Here is an 18,261-nt window from a genome sequence, read left to right as displayed (position 1 = left end):
GATCACCCTCATAGTCATGCATGTCACACACAAGTAATTTGTCCATTGATTGGATTTCCCCACACTCATGGTTATGATTGTCTGGTAGGAAATTCAAAGTAGTCCACAATTTGCTTGGGAGGTTGAATCCATCGATTTTCTTATTGGCATTGTCCACCAAGTATCGGTTCTTATGTCCACTTACAGCCCATGGTTGATTCCAAGTTGTCTTGGAGTCAAAAACTGCAGGTCTTTGCTGATTTTCCATAAAAGTGACCAGGATTTAAGTCTGTTTCTAGGGCTACATCTTGGTGTATACGGAGTTCTGTGTTGTCTAGGACTTTTCTGTCTGATGTTGTTTCTAACTGGGATCAGCTAATTTTGGGGGCTCTTTGCTTGCTAGGATGGGGAGCCAGGCATTTATTGTTTAATTTTGTTGTGAATGGAAAATTCAGGCTTGCTGTGTATTTATACTATGATTCACAAAAAGTGATTGTGGTAAGCTCTACTGTAGTATAGCATTGTGCACGCAGTCCTTGCAGCAATCTTTGTGTTAATGGACTTTTTGTTGTTCCAGCAAATTTCCATCTCCGAAATGGGGCTGTAATGTGGCGTCTTAATTGGAGAGCCGACTTAACTGCTCGTGGTTTAAATAATTCCTATGGAATGATGGTTAATTACAGGTATTGTGTTCTTTTGGAGCTCTTATTGTGTGTTTAATATGACAGTATCACAAGAATAGAGTTAGTGCACTCATTACATATCAGTAGTGGGAGGTTGGCTTATTACCTCTCACATGGAAGTATTTTCGATATATTGTAAACCGACATAGATTGACAACTTATGTTCTATGTCTTGCATGATTGTCGATGCCAGAGTGCATGAATTTCTGTGAAATTTATTAAATAACATAGGCAAAAGTGCCAGTCTCATAACAAAATGCAGAGTACTATAAAAATCAATGGAATATGTGGAAACATTCCAGTTCACACGGTGTCCAGAGATGGATAGGTAGATGGGGATGAATATAAAACTTATAGTAACATGAACTTGTAGATTAAAACAGAAGAAACTGCAAAAAGGTGGGAATTTAAGGAGATGGGACCTGGATAAACTGAAGTTTCAGGGAGAGCATAAGGGAACAATTGACAGGAATGGGGGAAAGAAATACAGTAGAAGAAGAATGCTTTGAGGAATGAAATAGTGAAGGCAGCAGAGGATCAAGTAGGTAAAAAGACGAGGGCTAGTAGAAATCCTTGGGTAACAAGAGATACTGAATTTAATTGATGAAAGGAGAAAATACAAAAATGCAGTAAGTGAAGCAGGCAAAAAGGAATACAAACGTCTCAAAAATGAGATCGACAGGAAGTGCAAAATGGCTAAGCAGGGATGGCTAGAGGACAGATGTAAGGATGTAGAGGCTTATCTCACAAGGGGTAAGATAGATACTGCCTACAGGAAAATTAAAGAGACCTTTGGAGAAAAGAGAACCACTTACATGAATATCAAGAGCTCAGATGGAAACCCAGTTCTAAGCAAAGAAGGGAAAGCAGAAAGGTGGAAGGAGTATACAGAGGATCTATACAAGGGCGATGTACTTGAGGACAATATTATGGAAATGGAAGAGGATGTAGATGAAGATGAGATGGGAGATATGATACTGCTTGAAGAGTTTGACAGAGCACTGAAAGACCTGAGTCGAAACAAGGCCCTGGGAGTAGACAAAATTCCATTAGAACTACTGACAGCCTTGGGAGAGCCAGTCCTGACAAAACTCTACCATCTGGTGAGCAAGATGTATGAGACAGGCGAAATTCCCTCAGACTTCAAGAAGAATATAATAATTCCAATCCCAAAGAAAGCAGGTGTTGACAGATGTGAAAATTAATGAACTATCAGTTTAATAAGTCACAGCTGCAAATTACTAACGCAGATTCTTTACAGACGAATGGGAAAATCTGGTAGAAGCCGACCTCGGGGAAGATCAGTTTGGATTCCGTAGAAATGTTGGAACACGTGAGGCAATACTGATCCTACGACTTATCTTAGAAGAAAGATTAAGGAAAGGCAAACCTACGTTTCTAGCATTTGTAGACTTAGAGAAAGCTTTTGACAATGTTGACTGGAATACTCTCTTTCAAATTCTGAAGGTGGCAGGGGTAAAATACAGGGAGTGAAAGGCTATTTGCAATTTGTACAGAAAGCAGATGGCAGTTATAAGAGTCGAGGGACATGAAAGGGAAGCAGTGGTTGGGAAGGGAGTGAGGCAGGGTTGTAGCCTCTCCCCAATGCTATTCAATCTGTGTATTGACCAAGCAGCAAAGGAAACAAAAGAAAAGTTCGGGGTAGGTATTAAAATCCATGGAGAAGAAATAAAAAGTTTGAGGTTTACCGATGACATTGTAATTCTGTCAGAGACAGCAAAGGACTTGGAAGAGCAGTTGAACGGAATGAACAGTGTCTTGAAAGGAGGGTATACGATGAACATCAACAAAAGCAAATCGAGGATAATGGAATGTAGTCGAATTAAGTCGAGTGATGCTGAGGGAATTAGATTAGGAAATGAGACACTTAAAGTAGTAAAGGAGTTTTGCTATTTAGGGAGCAAAATAACTGATGATGGTCGAAGTAGAGAGGATATAAAATGTAGATTGGCAATGGTGAGGAAAGCGTTCCTGAAGAAGAGAAATTTGTTAACATCGAGTATTGATTTAAGTGTCAGGAAGTCGTTTCTGAAAGTATTTGTATGGACTGTAGCCATGTATGGAAGTTAAACATGGACGATAAATAGTTTGGACAGGAAGAGAATAGAAGGTTTCGAAATGTGGTGCTACAGAAGAATGCTGAAGATTAGATGGGTAGATCACATAACTAATGAGGAGGTCTTGAATAGAATTGGGGAGACGAGGAGTTTGTGGCACAACTTGACTAGAAGAAGGGATAGGTTGGTAGGACATTGTTCTGAGACCTCAAGGGATCACCAGTTTAGTACTGGAGGGTAGCATGGAGGGTAAAAATCATAGAGGGAGACCAAGAGATGAATACACTAAGCAGATTCAGAAGGATGTAGGCTGCAGTAGATACTGGGAGATGAAGCAGCTTGCACAGGATAGAGTAGCATGGAGAGCTGCGTCAAACCAGTCTAAGGACTGAAGACCACCACCACAAGAACAACAACAACAACAACAACAACAACATGAAGTTAATCTACACTATAGTACAATGACAACAAATGTCTTATCACCTCACATGCACATAATCTAACTCCAGCTCCAAGCACAGTTTGTGTTGATAAGAGAATGTCAGCTGTGTAATGCTTCGTGAACGGTTGTGGTGCATAGGTCCATTTTATTTTCCGTTCCGCTCGTGATACAGGATTATTGCGAGGGGCATTCAGTAAGTAAAAGCAACACTTACTTTTTATGAAAGTAGTTTGATTTTTTTCAGGATTCCAATAAACCATATTATTCCCAACTGTTTTGGCTACAAAACCCTATTTTTCAACATAAACTCTGTTCAGTGCAACGGCCTTATTCATGCATGGTACCACTATACTGGTCAACATCAGAGCAAAGTCTTTCTGCATCAATAACCTTCTCATCGTCCGCGTACTGCTTTCCACGGAGTTCATTTTTTATTGGGCCAAACAAATGGAAGTCGGAAGGTGTGAGACCAGGGCTGTAGGATGGATAACGAAGAACAGTCCACTGAGGTTTTGTGAGCTGCTCTTGGGTGCACAGACTTGTGTGAGGCCCTGCATTGTCATGGAGAAGGAGAAGTTCATTTGCATTTTTGTGGTGATGAATATGCTGAAGTTGTTTCTTCAATTTCCTGATGGTAGCACAGTACAGAGTTGATCTCTGCACCATGAGGGAGGACATCAAATGAAATAATTCTTTCAGAGTCACAGACCATCGGCATGACTATGCCAGCTGAGGGTATGGGTTTGAACTTTTTCTTCTGAGGAGAGGTGGTGTGGTGCCACTCCATGGACTGCAATTTTGTTTACGGTTCTAAGCAATGAACCCATGTTTCATCACCTTTGATGATTTTTGACAAAAAATTGTCACAATCAGCCTCATAACGTGTAAACAATTCCACACAGATGGTCCTTTGTTGCTCTTATGGTCTTCTGTTAGTCAGTGAGGAACACAGTGAGCACACATGTTGAGTATCTCATCTGGCGGACGATAGTGTCAGCACTACCAACAGAGATGTGTAGTTGTGTAGTGTAGTGTTTGATTGTGATCTATCAGTCAGCTTGAATGAGAGTGTGTGTGCATTATGACATTGCAGGGCTCTACTATGTGCAGCTGGTCAGCATGCTGGAGGATGGACAGATTTGTGCGACCTTGTTGTGATGATGACACACGCCTCACACAATGATGCACTATGCTTTTGTTCACTGATAGGTCTCTGTAGTCATTTCGCACATGCCTATGAATATCTGTGATGCTCTGCTTTTCTGCCAAATGAAACTTAGTGAAAGCTTTCTGCTTGGAATGCACCTCCATTATGACACCATTTTGAAGGTTGTGTATACCACTGCCACCTACTGCAACTTCATGTAACTATAGGGGCTGAAGTGGGAATATTCCATGATAGTCCACAAGTTCCACTTTTTTTTTTTTCAACTGAAATTGGCTTACTGATGCTCCTCATACAACCTCTTTGTGTGTGCACATCATGGACGAGAACTAGGATGCGTACAAATACCATCATCAGCAATAAAGTGCACTCATATTTCAGTGTTGCATGACAGGACAGATACAAATCCGTCCTCCCTTTAACTTTTTCATAGGAGCAATAATAGTTCGTGGGGCAGAACTGGAACTGGTAGTGGTGAAAGGGTGCGGGGCAGGGGGGGGGGGGAGGGAAGAATGGTGAGTATTCCCATCAGTGTCACCAGTGGCTCAGAGCTGGCAGTAATCATAATCTGGGTCTCGGGGACAATAGGTGGTGGAGAAGAGGGCTCTAGAGTTTGTGCCTCTGCAGTCACCATGGCTGGTGCTTCCTCTGTTGCACAAAGTGATTCATCCTCCAGCAGTTATGTGCTTATCATTGCAAGTGATAGTCTCAGCATAACAGTCTCACTGTGGAGGAGGAAGAAGTACTTAAGAATTGCCGGAGGCTGAGATGAGGAATTTTACTTGTCCTTGTATTGCACTTTACTGAGAGGCCGCACTGTAGGCTAGGGTCAGCTGTGGTTCACAGTCTATTACAGTTACTTGGGTCCTCCCATGGTTGTATCAGGGTGACTCATTCTTTAGGTTTCATTGCCAAAACTAGTTTCAGTGCCACACAGGTTTCTCCTGTGTGGCTACAACCCTGTGACCTATGATGATTCCTTTGGTCCACCATGGTTTACAGCCAAATTTGTGAGTCCTGCCAAGTGTGCGTATATAGTATTACAGGTGTGTTCATGGTACCTGTGCTCCCAGGGTCAGGAGCACCAAGTTGAAGATCATCTGTTGTTTGCAACCACGTGAAGTCACTGCCAGTCTGCTGCTATTTACTGTGGTGACATGCTAGTAAGCATGGAAGCATGTCAGAGTGCCCTCAGGAATTTTTGTTCCATGTAATTCATCTGGGACTTCAATGTTTGTGCTAGATGCTCTGCCTCGTAATTGGGCACTGTATAGAATGAAGAGGCAGTGAGATTTATTAATTAATTGCTTTGAAAAAAAAAAAAAAAAAAAAGGGAGTGGAGTGTGCCGTAGATGTATTTTGGATCATTATCTTAAAGTTTTCTTAGGTGACTGTCTATGGCTGTTAAACATTTAAAAAAAAAGCATATTTGCACCATCAGCTGTACAATTGTATATTTATTCTCTACTCATTTCATTTACAACAACCATCCTCACAGGAGAAAAACAGTATACATCAATGACAAAAATGTATTTTTGATTCATTGATGTATACTGTTTGTTTTCCATGAAGATAGTTGTAGCTGAAACTGGTAGAGAATAAATATGCAATTGTACAGTTGATGGCACAAATATGCTTTTTTCATTATCTTATTATATAGTGAGTAATGCTCCCTTTATTAGCGAATATAGTTTCCATTGCCCAGATTGTAGATTAGGTCATCATTGGTGATATCTGGGCAACATAAAGACCATTTGAAAGAGCACCCCAAATAATAACCACATAACCTCTGAAATTGGTCTACAAAATCAATCTTTACCCATTGCCCTTGATCAGGCTGTTGTGGCTTGCATGCCTGCCCGATTGCAACTTGGCAAGCAGGGGCACAGGGCAGGCAGGGATGGGCAAATAGCGGATGTGAGGGCAGTCTTGCAGCTGGGCTGTAGTGTATATGGGTATGGTCTACTGGTCAAGCTCAAGCAGACAGCTGTGGTGAAGCAGATTGCATATGCGTAGAATTCATGGAATCAGGCCATCTGGAAAGTTGCCTATACCACCTACACCTGCCTGCGAGCAAGATGAGGGACAGTTGCAAGTGCTCATGCCTAACGTTGCAGCATTGGAACAGCGTTTCATAAATGATAAGGATTAGGCCAAAGGGAAAATTGCTACTTTGAAGCTGATTGGTCTGTACACAAGATTAGCAGGGCTGGACAGCATGTTTGATAATAGCAGGCCAATGCCTTCATTCTATACATTAGTCTGTGTGCCTGATGGGGTAGTTGGAAAATGTGATGACAAAGCTTGGATGGGATTATCTTTATGCACACAGACTTTTGTGATCAGTGTAAATACCCCATGGCTAATATTTAGTCTGAGGTACAATGAAATGTAGTGCCAGTTACATAGTTTTGTGGAGGTTCTGTGAGAGGTATACTGAGGTACTTTCCATAGAGACAGGTCTTGATCAATTAATTTAGTAACTTCCCATGACATTACTGAGAATTAGTTCAGTGTGTCATGATGTCTTCACCTAACAGCAGACGAAGTGCTTCCTGCCTGTGAAAGTGATGCTTGAAACCTGTTGATAGACATGATAGGGATTTGTCATTGGTATGTTTAGTGGTAGACTGGTGTTCACATAGCTAAAATTGCCTGAAAGCAAGACCCACTGTCGCAGTTGTTTATCGGATAGATTCATCTATGTGTCAAAAAGTGAAATTAATATCTTGTGGTCCATAGTAAACTAAAATGTAGTGTAGTACCTTGAGGAAAAAACATGAAACTAATTAATACCCTTAATGCCATATATGTTGTTGTTGTGGTCTTCAGTCCTGAGACTGGTTTGATTGCATGCCCTCGGGAAAAATTACGGCCGTAGTTTCCCCTTGCTTTCAGCCGTTTGCAGTACCAGCACAGCAAGGCCGTTTTGATTATTGTTACAAGGCCAGATCAGTCAATCATCCAGACTGTTGCCCTTGCAACTACTGAAAAGGCTGCTGCCCCTCTTCAGGAACCACACGTTTGTCTGGCCTCTCAACAGATACCCCTCCGTTGTGGTTGTACCTACGGTACGGCTATCTGTATCGCTGAGGCACGCAAGCCTCCCCACCAACGGCAAGGTCCATGGTTCATGGGGGGGGGGGGGGGGTGCCATATATTGTGAATGTAATTCACTTGTGACATTGGTAATGTTGCGGACATGTATGTGATACGTTGCCAAGTGGTAATTGGTGGGGGGATGGCTTGCATCTTGTGTGACAGTATGGCTTATATCAACCGTTGTGATGTATTTTGTGAGGTATTTATCACAAAAACTAATTGGCAGGTGTAATTGTAACATGGGCCATGGCTAGGAGTAGATATCTGTACTTCTATAATTGTTGAGAAACTGCTTGATAAACGGTAGACAACTGAAATTTGACTCCATCCCTCCCCCTCCCCCATTTTATGAAGCTGGGTGAGTGTGTGCTGAATCTGTGAATTTGTTCATAGCTGTTGTTCAGCAGCTGTGATGCATTTTCATGAAAGGTCAATCATCAGTTGCACAAACACTTTATTGAAATCACTTTACTGGCTTCAGCAGGGTAATCTGTCATCTTCAGAAGTCTGATATCAACAAATAAGGATAGATGATAAAGGTGTCGTACAAATAATCAATAAAAAATATAAAAACTTAATTCAAAACAAATGTACAATGGTTTAGCAACAAAAAAGTATAACAGATTTGCTAAAACAAATGTACAATAGTTGAGCTTCAGAAAAACCATGCCCATTTGTTTAAGAAACAATGAATAGTGTCACACTGTAAAAAATAAAGATTTCTGTGATGAGTAGCAACTGGCAGACTGTCACATCACATACAATACATAATATATGCAACACATAGCAATCAACAGATGGATTGCAGGCAACTGGTATATTTTGTGATCTGTCAAAGGCATTTGACTGTGTAAATCACAATATCCTTTTAAGTAAATTAGAATATTATGGTGTAATAGGAAATGCTGCAAAATGTTTCAAATCTTATATCTCTGGCAGGAAACAAAGGGTGTTATTAGGAAAGAGACATGTATTAAGCTATCAGGCATCATCCAACTAGGAACTAATTACGTGTGGGGTCCCACAAGGTTCCATCTTAGGGCCCTTACTTTTTATTGTGTATATCAATGACCAATCATCACCAGATGCTAAGTTTGTTTTGTTTGCTGATGATGCAAACATTGCAATAAATAGCAAATCAAGTGTGGTCTTAGAAATATTGGCTAATAAAATGGTTCCTAGCCAGTTCTTTGTCACTAAACTTTGAAGAAACACACTAAATGTAGCTCAGAACTTGTAAGGGGTTTCCCACGAGTATATGCCTAACATATGATGACAAACAGATAGAAGAAGTGGACAGTGTTAAATTCTTGGGATTACAGCTTGATAATAAATTTAACTGGGAGGAGCACACCACACAACTGCTGAAGTGTCTTAACAAATCTCTATTTGCAATGCGAATTGTGTCAGACATAGAGGATATAAAAATGAAAAAGCTGGTGTACTATTCTTACTTTCATTCCATAATGTCATATGGGATTATTTGTGGGGTAATTAATCAAACCAAGCTAAAGTTTTCCAGGCACAAAAACATACAATAAGAGTTATATGTTGTGTGAACTCAAGAACATCCTGCAGAAGCCTGTTTAGGGAACTAGGGATACTAACTACTGCTTCCCAATATATTTATTCCTTAATTGTCATTAAAGATATATAACTTTTTCAAACCAACAGTTCAATTCATGAAATCAATACTAAAAATAAGAATAATCTTCACACGGATTTAAAGTCACTTACTCTTGTACAAAAAGGTGTGCATTATTCAGGAACACGCATTTTCATTAAATTGCCAGCAACCATAAAAAGCTTAACAATCAATGAAATTCAGTTTAAGAGAAGCCTAAAGGATTTATTGGTGGCCAACTCCTTCTTCTCCATTGATGACTTCTCAGTAGAACCAACTTGTGTGTGTGTGTGTGTGTGTGTGTGTGTGTTGTGTTGTGTTGTGTTGTGTTGTGTTGTGTGTGTGTGTTTGTTTGTTTGTGTAAGTGCAATATAACTTCTTCACCATTTCAGTGCAGTAATGTGTCTGTTGGAAATAAGTATTGTAGTAGTTCTATTATATGTTTATTACCTTATAAATAAAAAAAGGCATTTTTTAAACTTTTAAATTCAGTGCATTAATGTGATCTTAGTAAGTAAGTATTTGTAAAATAATTCTTTCATATAGTGTGTACCAGATTCCATGTCAATGTGGCAAGTCGTATATTGGTGAGACCATGCGTACCGTCGAGGATCGATGCCATGAACACCAGAGGCACACTCGACTGATGTATCCGAGCAAGTCGGCGGTCACTGAACATTGTTTGTCGGAAATTCACGCTATGGAGTATGAACGCACGAGGATTCTGGTACAGATGTCGAGATACTGGGACAGCGTTGTTAGAGAGGCCATCGAAATTCGCACCAATGACGACCTCATAAACCGTGACTGTGGCTATAATCTTAGCAAGGCTTGGGAACCAGCAATTGGGTTAATCAAGAGTAAATTGAGCAAACTTATAGTTGTGACGACCACGGCAGACAGAGCCATCACACCGACGTCATCTCAGACGCCGTCGCAATCTGTTCCACTGCGCGACCGTGGCGCAGGGCGCGGATGGCGGAAGGAGCGTGCCGCGGGCAGAGGGAATTTAAATCGGCTGCCGCCACGACCAAACCCAGTTCCCTCTGAGCAGCCATAGCGTACGGATTTCCGTGCTGGCACGTTCACAGGAGCGGAGTCCGTCAGTTCACCTGATGATGGCGACATGTATGATCGCCGAAATATTGTGCCTATTGGACACTGTAGACCGGCAGTACACCCGTGGATATTCTGATCATTTTATGTGGTTTTAAAAGGTTCTATGGATATTACCCTCCTACCTTCTATATGGGCATGATCAATTCCCTTCAAGTTATCAGTTAGGTGCTTGCTACACATCGCATATATTAATTACTTTTTGTGATGTGGTACTACCGTTTCTGTAATGAAGATACAGTGAAACCCCGCTTTTACACTTTTCAAGGGACTTCAAAAAAATGGTGTAAAATGCGGGAAAATGTAAAAAGTGGGAAATAATGTTTTAAGCTGTAAAAGTTACGTATAGGATACCCCCTTGCGCTTTATGTATGATGTATGCTCATAACAGGCATCAAAAGACTTGTTAGGGCCTTTTTTATTATCTGATAAAGGTTTATTATTTAATAAAAACTGCTGATGTAACTGGAATTGATTACTGTCTGGGAAGTGATTTCAAACGTCATAATCGATGTTTTTGAAAAGCCTGCAGCTGTCATTCATTACTTAAATAATGAAATACTGCACTTGTTACATATTTTGTCATGCTTAATGACATGTTTCGAGAATTTTTAATTTCAAACATCGTCATCGATGTTTTTGGAAAGCCTGCAGCTGTCATTCATTATTTAAATAATGAAATACTGCACTAGTTACATATTTTTTCATGCTTAGCATGACGTGTTTCAAGAATTTTTTCTCATTGTCAAGTGCAAATATGTAAATAAGTATTTTGTATAGTGTTTGGATATGTGTTATTCTGCGTCTCTTGCACTGTACTCGGCTTTTTGAGGTTATCAGGTACTGTGCCTCATCAGTTAAGTAGAAAACCACAAACACTCATGCAAACTATAACTCACATTGTTTGTTTGTGTAACATCACAAAAAATACACATGTAACACAAAACTGCATTTGTGCAGTAGAGACAGTTTAAAAATGGTTGTCATTATTCATGATATCTTCATTCAAACTAACCTAGTTACTCCCATCAACCACCATGCCACATTGAGCTAGGAAGTGGCGGGAGATAGGCATGAATTGTTACAACTTTTACTCATTTACCCGTTCAAATCCACTGATTAGAGTGCCTGGTGTCAAGAAACTTAACCACTTAATATTTGTAAGCACTACTGCATGGCCAACATTATGCCAGCATCATATTTTCTCCACAAACATTTTTTCGTAATGCGTGAATCGCAGGAAAATTATAAATATGTTGACACAAAATCAGGTGCAAATTAACATTGTGGGCATAGGAAATTTGACAGGACCGATAAAAAAAATATCGTAAATGGCGGGAAAACGTTAATTCCGGGAACGTAAAAGCGGGGCTATACTGTATGTGGTTTTTCTGATCCTTAAGTATTGTACATCTGTTTTAACAAACTTATTATATTTTTTATTTATTAGTTGTAGGATGCCTATATCATCTGATCCTTATTTGATATGAGCATACCTATGAATTAAGCCAGTATCAAACTTCTGAGGATGACAGATTAATCTGTTGAAACCAGTAAAATGAATGTGATAAAACTTTTGTGTAGCTGATGACTGATTTTTATGTTGGTGAAAAGAAAATCTGAGTGGTGTGCGCAATGAATTTGCTGCAATAGCTCATTTTACCCAGGAACAACCGGACCTACTTGTAGTTTTTAGTCATTGAGTGATTGCCAGTATGTTTGGCATGGTCTTTTGCTCCTTTTGCATTTGAGCCCTGTGAAGTAGAGTTTATTAAATAACTTTTGTATACTAGTTAGGTGTTGCTCCTGGGTAGACCATATGACCATGAAGGGCAGTAAGATAATTTGAAACTTGCAGCATCCCCTACATTAGCTGCTGTAAGTATTTTTAGAATATTATGGTTACGCAATTGACTGCCAATGGGAGCCCACATGATTTGTTAATACCATGAAACATTTTGACTCTGCATTTAATGCAACTAACTGCAGGTACACATTAGAATCACCACAGACTCTCCCTGTGACATTGGGATTATTAATCACCATCATGTGTAAGACGCACGTGCTAGATGAGGTCTGTGTCAATACACCCTGTACATGTAAGTGATTGAGTTCAGAATTAACTACTTCCTTCATAGTGAAAGGCATAGGCTTACCTTTGTACAAATGAGAAGTAGCAATATATATATTAAGAAATGTGAAACGTGAAATTTTGTACTGTCCGCAGTTTACATCGAAATAATATTAACTAATCTTTTTATTTGTAAACCTGATACTGTGCTGTACATTAATACACATAGATGAAATGGCTACATGCCCACAACTGTTACGAACACAAAACATGTCATGTTGTGATCCGAACAGTCATGGCATCTGTGACTCCAGAAAAACTCAGTGTATGATTTTTGTGTTTTTGATTCACTATTCTTGTGTGAGGAGCATTGTGACAATAAAATTGTCCAGTCAGCAGTTGAACTTTGCAAACAATGTTGTCAATGCTGCACTTGTGCTATGCCTAAGTCAGTTTCAAGTGAACATTGTGCAACTGACAAAATGTCAAAAGACTGAGCTATCAAAAACCTCACTTACACTGCGGTCAGATTTTCTCTGAGTGACATCTCAAATGTTCTGTTTAAGAGCTAGATGCACAACTGCATCGTGAGATGCACAACTGCATCGCGAATTAAAGACTCACAGTAGGAAGTCTTACACTGTGAGGAGAGAAAGCTACACCTTAAACTAAAACCTTTAGATTGGTGATCCAGGCATTGTAAGGTTGCTTCTTTCTGACTCTTGATTAAATCTTAGTGCAGCAACCGCTACATCTGTTTGTGTCACAAAATGCAAGGACTGCAAGCTGCACAAGTCTTTGAACCACACACTTCTGGGCTCTGAATGTGTTTCCCATTTGCAAACAGAATCCTACATTTGAGTACTAGAAGATGGCAGCAGTGCTGGCACTCTGTTTCTTTTCCTCTAACAAAGGTAACTGTCAACCAATTACTTCATCCACAAACTTTGTGGGGCCCATAAAGAGAAGTCATACTTTCATATTCTAAGGACATATGGGTCTCCAATAAGTTGTTGTTAATCTTTCAACCTTTATTTCTATACCCTCTTAAGTCTTGCAAAAAGGGAAGTAGGTTCTGTGGTGCCATTCCTTCAGATGAATAATTGCTCAGCTTTCAATGATTGATGTAAACAAGTGAGAGCCAAGCTGCAGTACCAGCTGATAGTGTGGGCTCTTACATAGTGTTCAGACTGGAAGTCCTTGCTGCTGTCTCAAGATCACACAATGTGTCATAAACACAGAAATAAAACTAGAGGCATTCTGTAATAACTGTTTTTCATTAACTAATTGTAAACAGAAAAGCGCTACCATTAAGTACCACTTCATTAAATAATGGTATTAAAATACTGCGTAGGAGGAAATGGGAGCTGTAACAAAGTACAGAGGACAGTCACAGATGTAACTGGATGCAACTGATGAGGGTTTTCAGAACTCCACTGTTGATTGTCCTGCAAGTTTATGTACCCTGATAAATGTAGTCATGATTTATCAGAAAAGAAGAGCATTTCAGGATCAACCAATCCATCATGCATGGGCTGCAGTAGGCAACTACACTACTAATGTTGAGCAACAGTATCTGAATTGCTCAATTGATGACCTACCATTACTTTATAATGTTTAAGTTTGTGTTTGTGCACAGTTTTGTAAGTAGATACTTGCTCAGATGCGCGTATACAAAGCTCTCGCTAAGTTAAGTCATTAATATTGAAATAAGAGCTAATCTAGTTAATATTGCATTTTAGACTAGTGTATATACTTCTTCTCTAGGCTGTGAATTGAAGGTTTTGCTTTTCTGACCGTATTTAGATCGAAAAGGAAGTATTTCGTAAAAGGCTGGTAGTCACTAGTTTTGTTTACATTTTTTAGGTGTAAATTTCGCGCGAGTGTAGATTTTCCTTTTTGACTAGAGTTATCGCTTCAAAGTCAAATTAATTCATGCTGGTCATACAGAGTTTAGGTAGTTAAAACTTTAAATCTATAAATATACTATATGCATTTTGTGCCATTTAAGGGAATGGGGTAAATAATAGAAATATTAATCCTTAACTCTGTATTGTAATACATATATATTAAAAAAATTTGTTTCATATGTGCATTTCTTGTGCACTTGACATGTTCCACATCATAACGGCTACCATACCGTGCGATTGATCAATGAAACACACAACCAACCAACTAACTAACTAACTCACACATCAGTATCAAGTGCTAAATGTCACAATAGTTTTTTCAGGCTTCTTTCCAACTATTTAACTCAGTTAGTTTGGCTAAAACCAACACACCACCCACCAAAGTATGAGGAATGGGGCCAAATTATGTGTGATGATAAGAGCCTGCTTCCCTCCAGTATTAGTACTTGTGCAACATATGATGTGACACCTGTGTTGTATGTGAAAAGCCCTGTATTTTCTTTGCAATAATAATAAGCAACTTTAGTTAGTTATTTGAGTAGATATTTGAGAAATAAACTACACTTTCACTAAAAGTAATTTTTGTTAAACTGGTTATACTGTAATATACTTTTGTTTGTGTATTAGCTTAATTCTTACTGGTATTGGCGAGGGAGAAAGTCGTTGCCATGCTGAATGAGCCAGTCTGACATCTTAACAAATCAAAACCTAATATAAGAAAGCTAAACATATCTGAGCCATGCTTCTTCTTTCTGTCATAACACTAGGTTACAATAGATGACTCATTTGGTTCCAAGATATATTATTTTCTAAAACCTTACATAAACAGTAATACATTGATGTAAAAATTCAGCATGGAATATAATCTTTGTGTATGAGGAGAGATCCCTACTCACCAAGTAGGTGTTAAACAGGACAGAAAATTCTACAGATTTTTGACAAAGTGTTTCTTCATATCTCAGCCATGGAAAGAGTAGAAGTAATCATTCACTGTATCATTCATATGTTGTGGGGTAGACATCCACATAAACAAGATTCAACTTGTAACTAAGCATTCAACAATGCCCTTCCTGAGAGCTAAGAAAAAAAAGAGCAAAACCAAAATTATGTGCTTCACTGGTCTTGTATACACCTTTGTTACATGAAACCTCAGATCTTGTGATTTAACGCCATGTGACTTCCTCAAAATTACCTGAAGAAGTGTGCTTAGTGGCATTTATCAAACAATATACCATTTCTACTATGAATATCCAGGACAAATAAGTACTGTGAATGGTATGAACAAACTAGATTATTATTCGAAAATTACGTATGACAAAAAATACTTATAACATTGGAAGATAACACATTAAGATTTTTTTTTACAGTAGATGGAGTAAAGGTTACTGCTCAGTATACAGTTAACACACTCAGGTGGTCAACAGGCATGTAAACATGATACCAAATCTTCTACCATAAAAACCTCCAACTCTTCAGATCATACCAATACCTGCCCCTCATGAAACAAGTACTACAAAAAGAAGTTTTCATGGCACAGACATTTGTGAACTACCTCTACTTAAATTTTGTATATGTGTGTGTGCCACATCTGTACAATGAGTGATTACCTTCACTCCTTCGAATATTCATATTCCAGCCATAACTTTGTAAATTGTAAATACATATTGCATAAAAGCTTTGTGAGGTGTGGCAGTCATATTCTGCCCTTATAATAAAACTCCCGTCTGTAATCCTTAAGCATTTCAACATCTCAAGCCATTTTCAAAGGAACAATACCTTATTGATATAAAGTATCACATCAAAATTAATCATGTGAAGTATACAACCAAACTTATGCTTCATGTGATTAACTTTGACGAAATACTTTTATAGGATTTTGTTCCTTTAAAAATGCTAAATGCTGAAACATGTAAGAATTAAAAAAATATAATAAATACTTATGGTAAATATGAGAGTTTTACAAGTTTTCAGATTGTGTTGATTATTTGTTAGGTATTTGGTGCTGCATGTGCAGTAGATTTGGAAATGTGCAGTTCTGAAATCCACTAAAATATTGATTGTAGCCCAGTACATCACTTGAACTTCAAATTTCATACCAATTATTGCATGACTACCATGAAAATGAAGACCTTTATATTTTTTTTATATCTGAGGAACATGAGTTAGTATTTTGTAATTCTGTTAATTTCCATGTTATAAAACAAACTGATTTTGTTATCCTGGCTTTAGTACAGTCATTTCTGGTTTCCAGGTATTTTCTAGATGAAACTGAAACAAATCATCGAAACTACCAAGAAAAGCAATACATTGCAGCCTCAGAGCAAATTAGCAAACTCGCAACAGCAGCTGCGGAACTCATCTCACTTCCATCAAAAATATAATTACCATTGATATACGGTTAAAATGTTTCCAGTCCATTTGTTATCATTACATGTGAATATGCTAGTCTGTGCAGTTCTGTCTTTGACTAGCTTGTAAATAATGGAAAGTTGTGATTTGAAATAGTTTTGGAAATAAGTGAAAATTAAACTGTTCATTGTTGTATTACTATTATTTACAGTTTGATTTACTGCTTGTGTGTGGTCTTGTAGTCCATGCAGTACCACACTGCTGAATGTTAACAAAGGTCTGAGCACATGGAACAGAGTCACAAAGATGTGACTAGCTTAAAAGACATTCAGAGTGATGGAACTCTGTGCATTTTTCTGGACGGTGACTATTCATCAGAAAGAAAGGTAATGTCAGGAGTGCCCCAGGGAGGTGATAGGTCCACTTTTGTTCCCTGTGTACATAAGTGGTATATCAGATAGAACGAGGCACAGTCTAAGACTGTTTTGCAGGTGAAGCTGTTATGTGCAGGGGAATATCATTGTTGAATGACTGTAGGGGCTTTGACATAACCTTTTAATTTGTGTGATGATTGCCAGTTTTTTTTTTTTTTTTTTTTTTTTTTTTTTTTTTTTAAAATAGGGATAAATGTAAGTTATTGTGGATGGGTGGGAGAAGCATTCCTCTAATGGTTGAATGCCATGCTACTTGACTGTCACATTGATCAAGTATCTAGATGTAATGCAGTGACTAGAAATTGAATGTAGTACACCTAAAAAGCAGACAGCATACAGAATGCTTGTGTGGCCCATTCTTGAGTACTGCTCAGTTCTTTGGGATCCTCACCGCATCAGATTAAAGAAAGACATGGAAGCAATCCAGAGATGTGTTGTAAGCTCTGTTACCAGTTGATTCAGTCAGTATGAAAATGCTTTGTGAATGTAGATGGGAATCCTTAAGAGAAAGAAGGCAGTCTTTCCATGAAACACTATTGCAAAATTTAAAGAACCAGCATTCACTTCACATCAGGACTCTAAGAACGAAATAAGAGAGATTGGGATTTGGCATAAAAAAAAACTACATTAGAATTTATAAATATACACTAGAAAGAGAAGTGTGACTCAGAAATATGTGCTGTGTTCGGCCATAAAAATATTTCACTGCTCACCTAGTGACATGGAGAATCTTGCACATAGAGCTAAGTATGAACTGCCATTTGTAAAATAAAATTTTAAAAAATCAAATAGATTAAGATTACTGTAAATCGTCAGAATGTTCCTTTATGTTCTCTGAGAAGATTATAATTGTGAAGTATTCTACCCATTCCATGTCATAGCAAGAGACTGCATGATCCACAGAACATGAAAATAACTTGTTTATAAATCCTTTGCCCAACCTGAATTTCTATTCCAGCTTCAGTGAAGTTGCTGCGTATGGAGCTCTGAAACCAAAATTTATTTCATTATTACACTTCAGGTAATGTTGGAGAGTACAACAAAGAACCAGTCCAAAGTTACAAATTTCACATTTTTTATTCACTTGATGACTAGTTTTGGGCCAGTAACCTTTTTAAATCATCGTAAGATAGTCAGAAATGGTATTTACAATAATGTGAAAACTGTGTCAAAAATGTACAAATGAACAGTTGCAGTTATCAGTATGCACTGTAACTCTTCATTTGCACATTTTTTATATCATTTTTACATTTTCAGAAATACCATTTTTGACCATGTTACAATGATTTGAAAATTGGTCCCAGCCCA

The 18,261-nt window shown here is 38.4% G+C and overlaps 1 protein-coding gene across 1 annotated transcript in view; it reads left to right on the top strand.

Annotated features, from left to right (window-relative positions):
* The window catches only part of LOC126248970 (malonyl-CoA decarboxylase, mitochondrial-like), a 95,903-nt gene extending 79,180 nt beyond the window's left edge, over positions 1–16,723 (top strand). Inside the window, exons 10-11 of the mRNA XM_049950522.1 lie at positions 557–662; positions 16,422–16,723. Coding sequence (XP_049806479.1) covers positions 557–662; positions 16,422–16,551 — 236 coding nt within the window. The 3' untranslated portion in view covers positions 16,552–16,723. The remainder of the gene's footprint in view (positions 1–556; positions 663–16,421) is intronic.
* The last annotated feature ends 1,538 nt before the right edge of the window (positions 16,724–18,261 follow it).

The sequence above is a fragment of the Schistocerca nitens genome, chromosome 3 (genome assembly GCF_023898315.1).
Source record: "Schistocerca nitens isolate TAMUIC-IGC-003100 chromosome 3, iqSchNite1.1, whole genome shotgun sequence".
Taxonomy (NCBI): domain Eukaryota; kingdom Metazoa; phylum Arthropoda; class Insecta; order Orthoptera; family Acrididae; genus Schistocerca; species Schistocerca nitens.
The sequence above is the reverse complement of the archived record's forward strand: the minus strand, read 5'-3'. Positions and strand labels throughout refer to the sequence as shown.